Source organism: Trachemys scripta, chromosome 11 (genome assembly GCF_013100865.1).
Source record: "Trachemys scripta elegans isolate TJP31775 chromosome 11, CAS_Tse_1.0, whole genome shotgun sequence".
NCBI classification, from domain to species: domain Eukaryota; kingdom Metazoa; phylum Chordata; order Testudines; family Emydidae; genus Trachemys; species Trachemys scripta.
Genome location: NC_048308.1, coordinates 33,661,117 through 33,676,681, shown reverse-complemented (window position 1 = coordinate 33,676,681; position 15,565 = coordinate 33,661,117). Strand labels below are relative to the sequence as shown.

The 15,565-nt window shown below is 37.7% G+C and overlaps 1 protein-coding gene across 4 annotated transcripts in view; it reads left to right on the top strand.

The window, feature by feature from the left end:
- Nucleotides 1-15,565, top strand: part of LOC117884838 (sodium channel protein type 2 subunit alpha-like) — a 115,692-nt gene that overhangs the window by 27,068 nt on the left and 73,059 nt on the right. For 3 of the 4 annotated variants that reach the window (XM_034785687.1, XM_034785686.1, XM_034785685.1), the window contains 8 exons: nt 661-779; nt 2,853-2,942; nt 4,562-4,690; nt 5,212-5,303; nt 6,370-6,642; nt 6,925-6,988; nt 9,536-9,677; nt 12,167-12,373. In XM_034785687.1, coding sequence (XP_034641578.1) covers nt 661-779; nt 2,853-2,942; nt 4,562-4,690; nt 5,212-5,303; nt 6,370-6,642; nt 6,925-6,988; nt 9,536-9,677; nt 12,167-12,373 — 1,116 coding nt within the window. Of the gene's footprint in view, nt 1-660; nt 780-2,852; nt 2,943-4,561; nt 4,691-5,211; nt 5,304-5,399; nt 5,492-6,369; nt 6,643-6,924; nt 6,989-9,535; nt 9,678-12,166; nt 12,374-15,565 lie in introns of all 4 variants that reach the window. The other variant, XM_034785688.1, reaches the window with a different exon arrangement.

Here is a 15,565-nt window from a genome sequence, read left to right as displayed (position 1 = left end):
AGGTTTTTAAAATGTTTAAGAAGCTTCATTTAAAATTAAATTAAAATGCAGAGTCCCCCGGACCGGTGGCCAGGACCCAGGCGGTGTGAGTACCACTGAAAATCAGCTTGCGTGCCGCCTTCGGCACGCGTGCCACCTTCGGCACGCATGCCACAGGTTGCCTACCCCTGATTTAGATGTTGTTCATGTTTGAGTGCAATATAATGTATTTGATTTTATTTGTAACCTTGATTTTACTTAAATACTTGATTTTATTGTTATAAATTGTCTTTATATGTCTGAAAATGTGTAATATAAATGAAATAAAAATACATGTTTATTTTAGTGATGAAAGGCCATATTCTGCTGCCATTAACATTGATGATAAAAATTCCCATTGATACTATATGCGTTGAATCCTGATCCCATTAAAATTTCTATAACACAAATTTTAGAACATTAGAAAATTAACAATGGATAACTTAAATCAGCTGTTTCCTTAGAAATCTGACATTTACTTGCCACAGGTGATGAACAGAATAGGACTTTCATTTCTAAAGGCTAGTCCTACAAGGTGGACAGTTCCTTTGTCTTCCATTGAAATCCAAGGGGGGGAACAAAGTGCCAGAGTTGAAAATGCTATGTACACTGTACTTTCATTGTATATTCTTTTTTTTCCAGACTTTCATAGTACTGAATAAAGGAAAGACAATTTTCCGATTCAGTGCCACATCTGCCTTGTACATTTTAACTCCTGTCAACCCCGTTAGAAAAATTGCTATTAAGATTTTGGTACATTCATATCCTTTTCAAGTGGTTAATTTTAAATGTGACTGTTTTAAAAAGTATCATTACTGAAATAACATTTTTCATTTAAATATACAAATAAATGCCCTTGTGTCTGTACATACATTCACTGAACATACTCCAATCACTCTTAAAAAGCATCAGTGTCACAACTGCAGCTCATCCCAAACCACAGAATTCATCACTGAATCACCCACTACTGTCAGATTTTAAATATTTGGTTTTAGATACAAATTTAGGCCTTTCTCCTTCAATGAACTCTATGTGGGAAGACTCCTGCATCCATGCAGAGCCCCAGTGACTTCATTAATAAGAAATAACTGAGTCTGATCCTGTTACTCATGCAAATACTCCCATTAAATCTGATGACACTGATTCACTTTAGAGGAATACTTACATAAGTAAAGAGCTATTTGTATGGGCACATTGATATTGTTTTTTTCATTAGGTGAGAAGGTGCTGCATAAGTGATCAGAATCAGAGAAAAGGAAGATATTTTCAATTATTAGACCACTTCATCAGATGCATGGAGTGGAAAATAGAGGTGACCTCACACTTGGTAAGGCAACTCACATCTTTTCATGTATTTATACCTGCTCCTGTATTTTTCCACTCCATGCATCTGATGAAGTGGGTTCTAGCCCACAAAAGCTTATGCCCAAATAAATTTGTTAGTCTTTGAGGTGCCAAAAGGACTCCTCGTTGTTTTTGCTGATACAGACTAACACGGCTACCACTCTGAAACCTGTCAATTATTAGAGTAACAACTTAGGCTCTACACATTCTCCTGCATCATGATCTGCTAGCTTTGACCCCTGGGCCTGTGCAGAGTCCCATTGGCTCCACACACACATAAGGCTCAACATTAATGTAACTTAATGCAGAACTGCAGCTTTAAACAATAAACTAAAGGCCAGGTTCATGTTTGCAGCTACAGTATGTTTATAGTACCTGACATCAGTCATTGGTCATTTACACTGTAAGAAAATAGTCAGCATCAGAAAATAGAATGGTAAAATACAAATAAAGCATGCACACTTACAACCCAATTTTACAAATGTCTCAGATCACTCAGAGCCTTGTAATATTAGGGGAGTGTAAAATAACCATAGTCCATAGAGTATTATAAATTCTTTTTTATGACTGCAAATTCACTTTAATCCAGTTAAGAAAATGCAAGCCACTGAAATATTATATTAAGCAGTATATTTATGCAATTAAAATTCATGCTCCAATCCTGCAATGAGCTTCCATGCAGCCCTATTGGTATCTCTGACTTCAACTGAACAACAGTGCAAATGTTGAAGAAAACCACAACTAATATACATGCAAGTAGCTAGTTTCATGTGAGTCCTAACTCATGTGAGTAGACCTCATCAGTAATCCTTATTTTGTTGTTGTTGTTGTTATTTTATTGTTTTAAAAATTTTATTAAGATGATGTTAAAAAAAATAGTGAACAGAGTTTGAGCATAGAAGTTTCTGGTTACCAAGGAATAACATACAGATTATCGAGGGTGCAAAGTTTGGTTTAAGATCAGGTGGCATAAGGAATACATAATCTGCAATATCCCCGATTGGGGGTAAAAGGTTGATGGGTCAAAGTACAGGCATTGAGATATGAGGGTATGAAGTTCATATATTACATTAGCATCTGAAGTCTAAATCAGGATTAGTCCATATTGTTTTAGGTGCTATACAAACATATGGGAAGATAAAGATAACATCCTGTCCCAGTCTGTATTGTGTTCAGATCAAGAGAAAAACTATACTTATTTCATATTTTTTCATACCTAAGGATGTTGTGGATTTCATTTAAATCCTCAGCCTAATAGAGTTGAAAGATAAATACATTGTTTCACAATACAGAACCACTGTGCTGGATGGTGTGTTAATTAAGATAGATGAAATTACATGCAAACTTTTAAAGTTTTATTTAGTATAAGTTATATTACGTGTATATATATTTATACACTATCTATGTTACTAATCCAGGTATTAAAATACTGTTGTGTCTTTTGGATGATATAATACACGAATGGCTTACATTCCTTGACTTCTGTCTACATTGTTCAGCATGCTTATTATGTGCACTATTTTGACCAACTGTGTATTTATGACCATGAGTAACCCTCCGGAGTGGACAAAGAATGTAGAGTAAGTTAAACATACTTATTGGAACAACAATTTTAGTTTGATGTAGATCCATTCAAGAAGCACTAATAGAAGGTTTACTTGAAAACTTGCTTTTCTACACTCATAAGAGATTAGATTCCATGAGATCATCAATATATTTCTGGCCTTTTCTCTTAAATTATTTAAGTGATTTAAAAATAGTACCTTGTTCTTCAACCTTCTGTCTGATGAACAGCTGAAGCTTTCCTGTGAGATATTACAGACTAAATCTTGTCCTTAGTGGCACTGATTTACAAGAAGGAAAAGAAGCCTAGATAGCCGCAAACATGCATACAAACATTCATGTGCTTAATTTGAGAGGCCAGTCATGTCTCCAGAGTGCATCTTAGTGCATGTGGACATTCACCCTGGCTTGAGAGTATATGGCTGTCAGGCAAAAAATGTATGGGTTGACTCTCACCCTCATGAAGTCACAAACTGCCATCAAATAGGCAAACTCCCTCTCTCCCCCAAAACAACAACAAGCGGAAAACCAGAAACCAGACACAAAACAATAAGCAATGAGCTCCTGATTTCAAAGAGCAGCGAAGCAATACATTGTTCTGACCTGACATTTGGAATGCTGCCCTGTGTTAGCAGGACTCCTAGTGAAGTGAAGACACCAGGAAGCATGTCTGCTTCTCTTTGCTGCACAGGCTCATGGTTGTGTAGACAGAATTTAGTCCAATTGTGCTAACAAAAATACAGCTATGAATTATTCTTTTAAAATATATTATTAGACTCTAAATAATGTTTTAACCACTTTCAGTTCCTTCCTCACTCCCCATTTATCTCTATATTGACTCATGTTGGCTGGCCTCACCACGCTGTGGAATCCCCATTTGGGGACTTCCAGGGACAGATGTAGTAGGGGATCTCTAGAAGGACATATCCATCAGGGGCCATGGTCTTTGTGGCTGATTGAAGCCTGACAACAGAGCAGAAGGGCCTCCACACAATGCATGATCTTGTGGATCCTTCAAGAGCTCGGCATATCTCAGGAGATCCATGAACTAAATCACATCCCTTTTATGGTAACATGGTCTCAGACTGTTCTTGAACAATACAAGATCTAGGCATTCTTTATTATGATAAAATTCTACTTATTTATGAAATGTATATATACTATAGTGATTAATATAGTAAGTTACAAGACCAGTTTTTCAGAAGAGGGCTCTGATTTTGACACTGCAAACAATTCTGTGCACTTTTTATAGTACATAGACATTTACCTACATGATTTGTGAATGCAAACAGGTAACCAGCCATGTAAGTGCTAGAAAATGTACCTATAAATATTTGTGCCTGTAATTATTTGCAGGTGTAAATATGTGGGCACAAACTGAAGGCTGAATCAAGCCTGTAGAAAATCAGCACAATATATACACTTTGAAGTCTAATTTCATTTACTTTACAATTATTGCCTTCATATAATTTTGTAGACACATGAAATTTATAGGTTTCTCCATTCAATTCAAAAGAATTTTCTTGTTTTTTTCATTATAGAAAATATAAAGCTATTGTAAAAAATGATACTGTATATAGCAACAGACATATCAAGGCCATGTGTCTGTAATTCTTGCTTCGATACTTTTCCTCAGGTACACATTCACTGGAATTTATACCTTTGAATCGCTTATAAAAATTCTTGCAAGGGGCTTCTGTTTAGAAGGTTTTACTTTCCTTCGTGACCCATGGAATTGGCTTGACTTCAGTGTCATTTTGATGGCGTAAGTGGTTTAACCATTTTTTAAGCTTATGAGGGCATGAAATTAGTGGCAGCAAATAGCATATTATCAGGCATGCTCTGATTTAAATGTATAGAATTCCTCCAGCTACTAATGTTTAGCTATTGTATGTATCACTCATTTTAGCATTCATAGTTCGACGTAAAATAATGCAGGAGCCAGCATGGCATGTCAGTCACTAAGGGACACTAATTTCATGTCCTGCATTCTTTCTGCTCACCAGAATGAAAGCCATCCCTTTGACTTCATGCCACCGTACTACTATTACTAAACTGATTTAGCTTTATTAGCTTTTCAAATATAAAATTAGTGAGTTTCACTTCAATGAAATTTAAATGTACTTGATGACAATACGTGTGTAATAAAGCGAGATGAACTACAGAGAAAGGTAAATTGCTGACTTAATTTATTTGCTAAAATCACCAAAGAGGTCTTGACGAAAGACCCAAGTAAGTAGCAAAAACGCTGCCTAAATTCTGAATAACTGTGATTTAATCCTACAGGTATGTAACAGAATTTGTAAACCTAGGCAATGTTTCAGCTCTTCGAACTTTCAGAGTATTGAGAGCTTTGAAAACTATTTCTGTAATCCCAGGTAAGAAGTAATTGGTGTAAGGTGTTAGGCCCCTTGTATCTCCAACTGTTATCTGTGTGCTGTCATTGTGTTTGTGTGTGAACTCCCCTATTACAGATATGTGACAGAGTTTGTGGACCTGGGCAATGTCTCAGCGTTGAGAACGTTCAGAGTTCTCCGAGCATTGAAAACAATATCAGTTATTCCAGGTGAGAGCTAGGTTAAACACTGAGGCTGACTTTAGTTCCATTGAAGTTGAATTCACTTCTTTTTAATATAAGCCTCTTTACTCACCACTCATATTATATAAAAAGTCAGGAATCATCAGACAGCAATATGATTCTTTGCCTTTTTAACATTAGCTTTTTTCTTTGAAAAATCAGCCTTTGAGTTTAACAAATTCTTGCATGAAACATCTACAAAATATATAGCCTGTGGATTGTTAGGACACTTTTTTTTCTTTTGCATTTTATTATGACAAGTTTTCTCTTTCACATTGTCAAAGGTTTAGTGCTGTGGCTTTCTTATTGATTTGAATGTTACCATTTATTGCAATCACTGAAAAAAGAAATCAGTTTTAAAAACTGATCGCCAAACAGAGAAAAAGGGAGTTTGATTTGTCAAAAAATTAGCACGGGCACTGCATGTGAGAATTACAGTAATTACCTTTGGAAATTTGAATTCTCTCAACTCTAGTTTTACATATTGCTGTGGATTCCTATTTAATAATGGTTTGGAATGGAGGCAATGTAGAACATTAAAAATAAATAAATAAAATAAAATTAAAAAATAGGAAGATTTTTCTTTACATGTTGTTCATGTATTCGGGTAACCCATGACTGATAAACTTCCCTGTTTGCGAATAAAATAATGCATTAAGTGTATTTGGAACATACGTACATTGTATATACATAAACAAGAATTTTTTGCTGTTCATTCATCTTCACAAGCTATGAGGCTGTTCATGAAGCTTTACTTTTTTATAAATAAGAAAATTATTATTTTGGGCTTCTGCATGAAATTTTAAATGTACAGGCAGCACATGTGATACTTTTTAATACATCTTTGAATTCCTTTGCGTTTGCAGGCTTGAAGACTATTGTAGGAGCCCTAATTCAGTCTGTGAAGAAGCTCTCAGATGTAATGATCCTGACTGTGTTTTGTCTGAGTGTATTTGCACTAATAGGACTGCAGCTGTTCATGGGCAACTTGAGGCATAAATGCTTGCAGTGGCCTCCAGACAATTCCACTTTTGAAGTAAACATTACTTCCTACTTGAATAGCACAATGGACGTAAATGGTACCTTTGTTAATACAACTGTGAGCACGTTTAACTGGAAGGAGTACATTGAGGATGAAAGTAAGAACTACTATTAAACTGTGACTAAAAGATCAACAAAACAGACGCAAATACAGAAAGGGATATATTTTCTTGTATACTGATATGGTATGACAAACAGTGGTCAAAAGTAATTCAGATATGATAAATAGAAAAGTTCCTACATAAATTGGGGAGCACTCAGCATCTGAACAGTTTTGACTTGATTATACATTATATTTATTTGTACTTTGACTTAATATTTTTTTCATTTATTCTTTATAAAAATTATTCTTTATACTTTTAAAAATTATTTCTCAACAGCTCATTTTTACGTTTTGGAGGGACAACGAGATGCCCTACTTTGTGGTAATAGCTCTGATGCAGGGTAAGACACTTTCAAAAATATTCTGTTGTGTTTTGTTGAAACAGGATGCAGTAACTGGAGATGAAACCCAAAATAAAATCAGGTGTCTGTCTAACTTAACTAGAACATTTACGATTCCGTATTTTGTAACATTGGAAAAGTTTTTGTAGTAATTTTACATTGGACTTAAGTTACCACAAGAACTGACTCAACTGCTCTGGTCAAGGTAGTCTAATTTCTGGTCATATGAAATACTCACTATCAACGTTTGTTCCTGCCTGCTTGAAAAGTGATGTTATATTCATGATAAAAATATCCACTTTGGTATAGTCCCTTTAGAGACAAGTAACATTGAATGAAAGGTGTGAGCTGAGAAGAATAAAGTCAAGAAAGAGAAAATACAAAATATGATTAAGATAAAATACAAAATTATTAATATAATTAAGGCACAATGGTGACTGCATAGTTCAAGGATGTACCTTACTTCCATTTCAACCCTGATTCTGTCTGCTGCTTAACTTTCCCCAAAATTCTTTTTGCTGCAATGGTTTTGTGTGTGAACTTCTACCAAAAAACAAGTTCTGTACAAAGTTTGTGCTTCATCATCTAGGGGTTTGCTGCATCGTGATCCTGCTTGACTGCACAAGGAGATAAGGGGGAGAACTTATCTCCTATGCAGTCACCTAGGACCTTTTTGGATTATGGAGCAAGGCACTGAGGGGACAGCAGAGGTTGTTTGCCTGTTATTCACCATTCACAAAGAAGCTCCTGCATGCACTAGCCAGCAGATTGGGCTGAACACACGGGTGTAATAGTTACATCATAAAAAAGGTGCAGTAAATTATTCCACCCTCTGTGTCTCACAGTTTCTTCCTGGTGCATATGCCTCGCGGAGAACAGCTATATGGCACTCCACTCTCCAACTGAATCTTAAGAGTCAAACTAGGTTGGTCCAGATTGGTCTAGAAGTTGTAATTTATTTTTCTGAGCATGAGCTAGAACAGCTTAATACTTTTTTGGATGTCTGGCTGGTTAATTCAACACTTGTTTTATACAAGTATTTGAACCTTTGAAAACTCCACAAGGTTTCAGCAATTTACAGGCTTCTAAATAGGTCTTGCAGAGTGGCCAACTTTACCAATCAAATGGGCAGAGTTGAAGGAATTTACTTGCCAGTTAAGCTCCAGAAACTGAATGTGTAGAGTGAAACAATTTATAGAAAACATTTGTTTCTTAATCTTAACTGTGGACTTCCTGACTTAAAGCCACATTTGTCTAATGTTCTAAATTACTGGATATTTACAACTAGAGCTGAGTGAAAATTTTCAAACAAGTAATTTATTCACTAGAAATTGCCATTTTGGTTAAGCTGAAACTATTTGTGAATTTGCCAAATATTTTTGGCCACTAATAACAACAGTAACAAAACAAATAAATAATAGAGGCCTATGCCTGGAATCTGAGGTTATGACCTCCATTATAACTTTTACCCAGTGGTTAGTGCACTTGCCTGGGATGCAAAAAGGAACTTGAATTTGCATCCCCCATATTGCATCCTTATTCTCTTTTCCTGACACACTATCATTCATAGTGGCAATTCACAGTCATTCATAATTAGGCCTTGGAAAGACCATGAGAATGACGGTATAGCCTGATGGTTAGAGCATTCATGTATGACGTGGGAGATCCAAGTTCAAGCTGCTGCTCCAATGAATTCTTCATAGGGTTACCAACCCTCCAGGATTGTCCTTGAGTCTCCAGGAATTAAAGGTTTAATCTTTAATTAAAGGTAATGTTATGTGATGAAACCTCCAGGAATTCATCCAAACAAAGTTGACAACCCTAATTCTTTATACAAAGTGGAACAGCTCCAATAAGAGAGATTTAGAGTGCCCTGTCTTAGACTAACCTATAGAACAGTGGCTAAGGCAGTCTCCCTCTGATGTGGGAGACTGAAGTTCAAATTACTTTTCCATAACAGGCAGGTCGAGGAACTCAGCCAGGGTCTCTCACAACCCACATGAGTGCCACTGGCCTAAATGTCTGTGTCCAACCCCAAGTTTCATTCAACCAGAAACAGATTTTTTTCAATTTACAGTTTTTAGATTTGGTTTGACCCAAACCAGTTTTTTTTTCCAGATCTGCCAGTGAACCAAAAAATCAGTTATTCACCCAGCTTTATTTACAACCTCCATTTTAGCAAATATTTTTTGTCTGTGAATTACTAGTTTGGATTGCAGATTATTGTTGAAAAATGTGGCCAGTGAAATTCTGAATGGAATAGTTTGACGGGTTTTCATTACGGAAAACAAGCAAGTGCTATTTAGCAACAAAATACGAACTAAAGGGGCATTTTTCATTTATGTTTATCTTAGCTAGGTTTTGGGGAGCTTTCTGGAGTTGTCTGAAAACACAAAATTTTAATTGACAAGAGTTTCCTAAAGAACAACTGTCCAAAAATAATAGATGATATGGCAAATGAAAACAATGCATTTTGTTCTGAAACTTAACACAGAGTCAGAGTGGACTGAAAGTAACTATAACACCTCATATTCTGTCTTCACACAGTCAATGTCCAGAAGGATATATATGTGTGAAAGCTGGTAGAAACCCCAATTATGGCTACACGAGCTTTGACACATTCAGCTGGGCATTCTTGTCACTCTTTCGGCTGATGACTCAGGACTTCTGGGAAAATCTTTACCAGTTGGTAAGAACCTTGTGTGAATCAAGTGCTAAGTATTATTTGATATGGTAAAATTTTATGAATGGACATATTCAGTTGTGACTAGGGCTGTCGATTTATTGCAGTTAACTCATGTGATTAAAAAAAATTAATCGTGATTAATTTTTTAAATTGCGATTAATTGCACTGATAAACAATAGAATACTAATGGCAATGTATTCAATATTTTTGGATGCTTTTCTACATTTTCAAATATATTGATTTCTATTACAACCCAGAATATAAAGTGTACAGTGCTTGCTTTATATTATTATTTTGATTAAAAATATATGCACTGTAAAAATTATAAACAAAAGAAATAGTATTTTTCAATTCACCTCCTACAAGTACTGAAGTACAATCTCTTTATTGTGAAAGTATAACTTATAAATGCAGATTTTTTTTCTTACTGTGGTGGGGCGATTACCCCACACCCAGAGAGACTGGGCTGCGGCAGGCCTAAGCGCCTGCATAGACGCGCGGCCAATCAGGAGAGGGCTTACTGGGAGCCAATAAGAAGGCAGATTGGAGCCAGCCAATCAGAGCCCGGCTTAGCCATATAAAAGGCTGCCCAGAGCAGGAGCAGTCAGTCTGTCCCAGGCCTTCAGAGGGGAAGGTCTGTCTCCAGAGCTGGGAGGCCAGCACCTCGGACAGTGAGACTGTCACTCGAGGGCCTCTGGACCGGGACTCAGAGTAGTGGGCGGGCCTGAGTCCCCCCCCCCTTTTTCCCCCTTTTTTTGCTGTGCTACCCCGCGCACAGTCACAGACCGCAGGGAGTGGCCGGTCAGAACCACACCAGGTCCTGGACTGTGAGGATCGGACTTGAGGGTGTGGGACTGTTGTTTAACACACCTCCCCCGGAAGGGGGTGTGAGTGGACAAGGGGCACTGTCGGAGGACAGTGCTCCGAAAGAGGACTCCGTACCTGGAGGGCGACGCAAGTCCGCGGCCCCAACGCAGGTGGAACGACAGGCTAGACGCCACCCGAAGGGCGCCCTACTGGTTCGAGCCAATTCCCCAAGACGACCAGGAGGAGGCGCCACAGCGGTGAGCTACAACCCTGTCACACTTACATAACTTCACTCAAAAACAAAACAATGTAAAACTTTAGCGCCTACAAGTCCACTCAGTCCTACTTCTTGTTCAGCCAATCGCTAAGACAAACAAATTTGTTTGCATTTACGGGAGATACTGCTGCCTGCTTTTTATTTACAAGGTCACCTGAAAGTGAGAACAGGCATTCACATGGCACTTTTGTAGCCAGTGTTGCAAGGTATTTGCGTGCTAGATATGCTAAATATTTATATGCCCCTTCATGCTTTGGCCACCATTCCAGAGGACATGCTTCCATGTTGATGACGCTCGTTAAAAAATAATGCATTAATTAAATTTGTGACTGAACTCCTTGGGGGAGAATTGTATGTCTCCTGTTCTGTTTTACCTGCACTCTGCCATATATTTCATTTTATAGCAGTCTTGGATGATGATCCAGCACATGTTCATTTTAAGAACACTTTCACAGCAGATTTGACAAAACGCAAAGAGGGTACCAATGTGAGATTTCTAAAGATAACTAGAGCACTCGACCCAAGGTGTAAGAATCTGAAGTGCCATCCAAAATCTGAGAGGGATGAGGTGAGAAGCATGCTTTCAGAAGTCTTGAAAGAGCAACACTCCGATGTGGAAACTACAGACTCCGAAAAACCAAAAAAGAAACTCAACCTTCTGCTGGTGGCATCTGACTCAGATGATGAAAATGAACATGCGTCGGTATGCTCTGCTTTGGATAGTTATCGAGCAGAACCTGTCATCAGCATGGACACATGTCCCCTGGAATGGTGGTTGACGCATGAAGGGACATATGAATCTTTAGCACATCTGGCACGTAAATATCTTGTGATGCTGGCTACAACGGTGCCATGCGAACGCCTGTTCTCACTTTCAGCTGATATTGTAAACAAGAAGTGGGCATTATCTCCTGTAAATTGTAACCAAACTTTGTTTGTCTGGGTGATTGGTTGAATAGGACTGAATGGACTTGTAGGCTCTAAAGTTTTACATTGTTTTATTTTTTAATGCAGTTATTTTATTGTATAAAATTCTACATTTGTAAGTTCAACGTTTATGATAAAAAGATTGCACTACACTACTATGAGGTGAATGAAGAAATATTATTTCTTTGTTTTTTTACAGTGCAAATATTTGTAATAAAAATAAATATAAAGTGAGCACTGTGCACTTTGTATTCTGTGTTGTTATTGAAATTAAAAAAATATTAAATAAATGGTATTCCATTATTGTGTAGCAGCACGATTAATTGCGCAAATAATTGTGATTAATTTTTTTAATTGCTTGACAGCCCTAGTTGTGACAAAACTCTTTAAACTACTACTTATCAGAGCATGAATTGCATCACTAACATACTATCAGACTAGCAGTGACACTACACATTTATATGGAATTGTTTTCCCCCAGACTCTACGAGCTGCTGGCAAAACATACATGATATTTTTTGTTCTGGTGATTTTTTTGGGCTCTTTCTATCTGGTGAATTTGATCCTGGCTGTGGTCGCCATGGCCTATGAAGAACAGAATCAAGCAACACTGGAAGAAGCAGAGCAGAAAGAGGCAGAATTTCAGCAGATGCTTGAACAGCTAAAAAAACAACAAGAAGACGCTCAGGTATTTTTTGTGAAGAAAATGTACTTTGTCTGTTTCTGCACATCCTTATTCTTATGCCTAAAATGATAAATTACTCCCAGAAATTAGTACGTGTAATAATATTTAATATACTTAACAGTGAACTGAAAAACAAGAATCCTTGTTTATCACCTAAAGTGAATCAACAATTTATAATCTCACTGTGGTAAGTCGATGGCTGACACTCTCCCATCGACTCTGCTTACGCCTCTCACCCTGGTGGAGTACCGGAGTCGATGGGAGAGTGCTTGACAGTCGATTTATCGCGTCTAGACTAGACGCGATAAATTGACCATCGCTGGATCGATCACTGCCCATTGATCCAGCGGGTAATGTAGACAAGCCTTAAGTTCACCATAGGATTCTACAGGTAAAAGATTTGGGATTACAATGTTACAGAAATAATGGAGAATTACAATGCATGATATCGATGACATCCTGGGGTTACAGATCTCATAACAGTTGTGAAAAAGTTGGGTGGCATTAAAAGAAGTTGCTTCTGGTTTACAGTCTGTGAGAGAATGTTCAGAGCTGCTGTATTTAATAATCCCTCTCAAGCATTGACTGAAGGAAAGGTATTAGTATTAGGATATACTCATAAACCTCGTTCCAGCAAAGTATTTAAGCACATACCTACTTGTAACCACACTGAAGTCTATTAGGGCCTTAGAAAAGGATATAAATCATTTAAGTAACAAAGGCTTGATGGATGGAATTACTTCTTGGATAATCTCTTATAACAATCTTGTTTACTGGGAAAAGCAGACATTGTAAATAATTTTACAAGAAAATGTAATTTTTAATATACACCTGTTGTATGAGGGTTTATTATCCAAAGACAAATGGTCTGAGAAGGTGTTATCTGTGAGAACCCAACATCTAATTTCTGGGCTTGCATTTCCACTGCCTTGCAAATCAGAAGTACAAAATGGGTATAAAATGCAAGCAAATCAGAATCCTCTAGTAGTTTACACTCGTATTATTTTACACATACTTTGACCAGGTATAAATGACTCCATAAGGTGCAAGGCAATGGATAATCAGGCCCTTCTATCTTTAACTTGAAAAGAAAGATTTCTTCACTATCTGAATTAGCATATATATATATTTTAGCCGTTACACATTGTCACTTCAAATCATTCAGAAAGGAGCAGAATTGTGGAGAATAAAAATATATATTAGCAATGGTACATCCTTTTTTCACATTTGGTATTGATATTTATTGTCATTGATATGGAATTGTTCAAAAATTTAGCCGTTGTGTTTATTAACATTTAATATAGACTTTACTTTCTCTAGTACTTTTCATACATTATATTAAAAAATGCAGCTACAAAGTTAAAAACAAAGCTCTATAGGCAAGTGGGGGGGATAAGATAAGGTTTCAGGCAATATCTGAAAGCTGACGGAGATTAATTAAATTGAAGGCTATCTGGAGGCTATTCCAGACGGCTGCCACTGTACTTGTGCATTTGCATGAAGCAACAGAGACTGATGCTAGATGAGCAAGCACTGGGGGGAACAGAGAGAAACAAAAGCTGGATAAAGTCTATGCAAAATTATTGTTTAAATGAATGGGGAGTCAGTGGAGTAATCTGACAATAGGGGTGATGTTGCCATGTTTCTTTGTGTGTATGAGAAAGTGGGAAGGATTCACCCATTACAGGGCAGGTCACTGGATCCAGTTGAGTTGTGATCAAGGCAAGGCTGGAGGTGGAAAAGGGTTGAAAGTCACATTTTCACTCCTTCAGTGATTAATTCATCCCCAAACAAAACTTAAAGCAGCCCTCAGCTTGTTCAAAGTTGCAAAAACTGGAGTGGTTTGGTAGGCACCACCTGGGTATCACCAAAGCTCAAGGGATTCTGGCCGCATCCCCCCTTGTCTCTGACCCCTCTTTATTCTGAGGTTGAGGAAGAGGATAAGAGCAAGTGGCATAGAACCTTATATCATCTTTATACCACCTAGGAATTTCGCTGTGTCAGGAGAATCCCCATCTGTCTTGTTAGTGAACCATTTTACTTCCTGAAGAGCAAAAAAGCAGCCAGATGGGGAATCAAGAATCTGGCCCCACATTCTTATTGTAGGCAATTGAGTGGGATAATCTTAAACCTTTGGGACAACATTTTGGCTGTTACGTTCTTCTCAATAAACTATCTGCTTGAGATTCTTTTTAACATTACATAGTCTGCAAACGTTAATGAAGATCTAAATTAGTTAATTTTATTTATCTATTCTAATGGATCAGGTTGTATATTGTGAGTTTCCTAACCCCATATAGAAAGAACAACAATTAATCCTCACTATGAATAGCCAAAAAGAACCAACTGAGTACTTTTAGAGCAGGATGTAGAACTTTTGTCCCAAACACACAGGAAGAAAGACAAGATGCAACATCTTGCAATATGGTTTATTTAGGCCACAACTTTATTAATGTACTCATTGGGAACTATTCAGCAACAACTCATATAGCATGGATCATCGCTCCTTTCCACCTGTTTGAGGGATGTCATCAGCCCCCTCCAGCCCCACGGCATCTGATCCAAGCCCGTGGCTAGGACTCCAATGCCCTTTTCTTGTGTGAAGGTAAATGGGCTGGGAAAGTAGATTTTCTCCTTGCTACACCGCATTAGGTGTACATTAGGAGCCACAACCCCATTCCCCAGCTTCTCTGGGGATGCCTTCCCTTAAGTCTGCTTCTAATTCCAGTTTATCAGGGAACCAGCTCCCCTATCAAACGAGTACTTACACTGAACACATGTCACAAGGAAAAGCCAGCAAACAGCTTGGCTGCCTCCCCCCACCTGAAGCCAGGTTCTCAGATAGCTTAACAATTCCCTCTCTAACATCAATCAAAAATATAGCCATTCCCCTGTCAGAGAGGTACACCACATCTACCCTGAATAACTCTGGTACCAAATATGATGTTATTTTGGTGGGCAATTACTGATCCCCCTGTTCACACACAAAATTAGCCATTTCTGGAGTCACACATCTTCTGATCTTGTCAACCTGTGGAGGCCTGGCAGCTTCCCCAACATATCCTCCACCACAGCATTTCAGAACAGTTTACAGTCACCCGGGAAAAGGGTGTGGATCTGCCCTAAATGTCTCTTTGCCCTGATGGTTAAGTCAATCAATCCCCCTAACTATTCTAATGGATCAAGTCACATGGT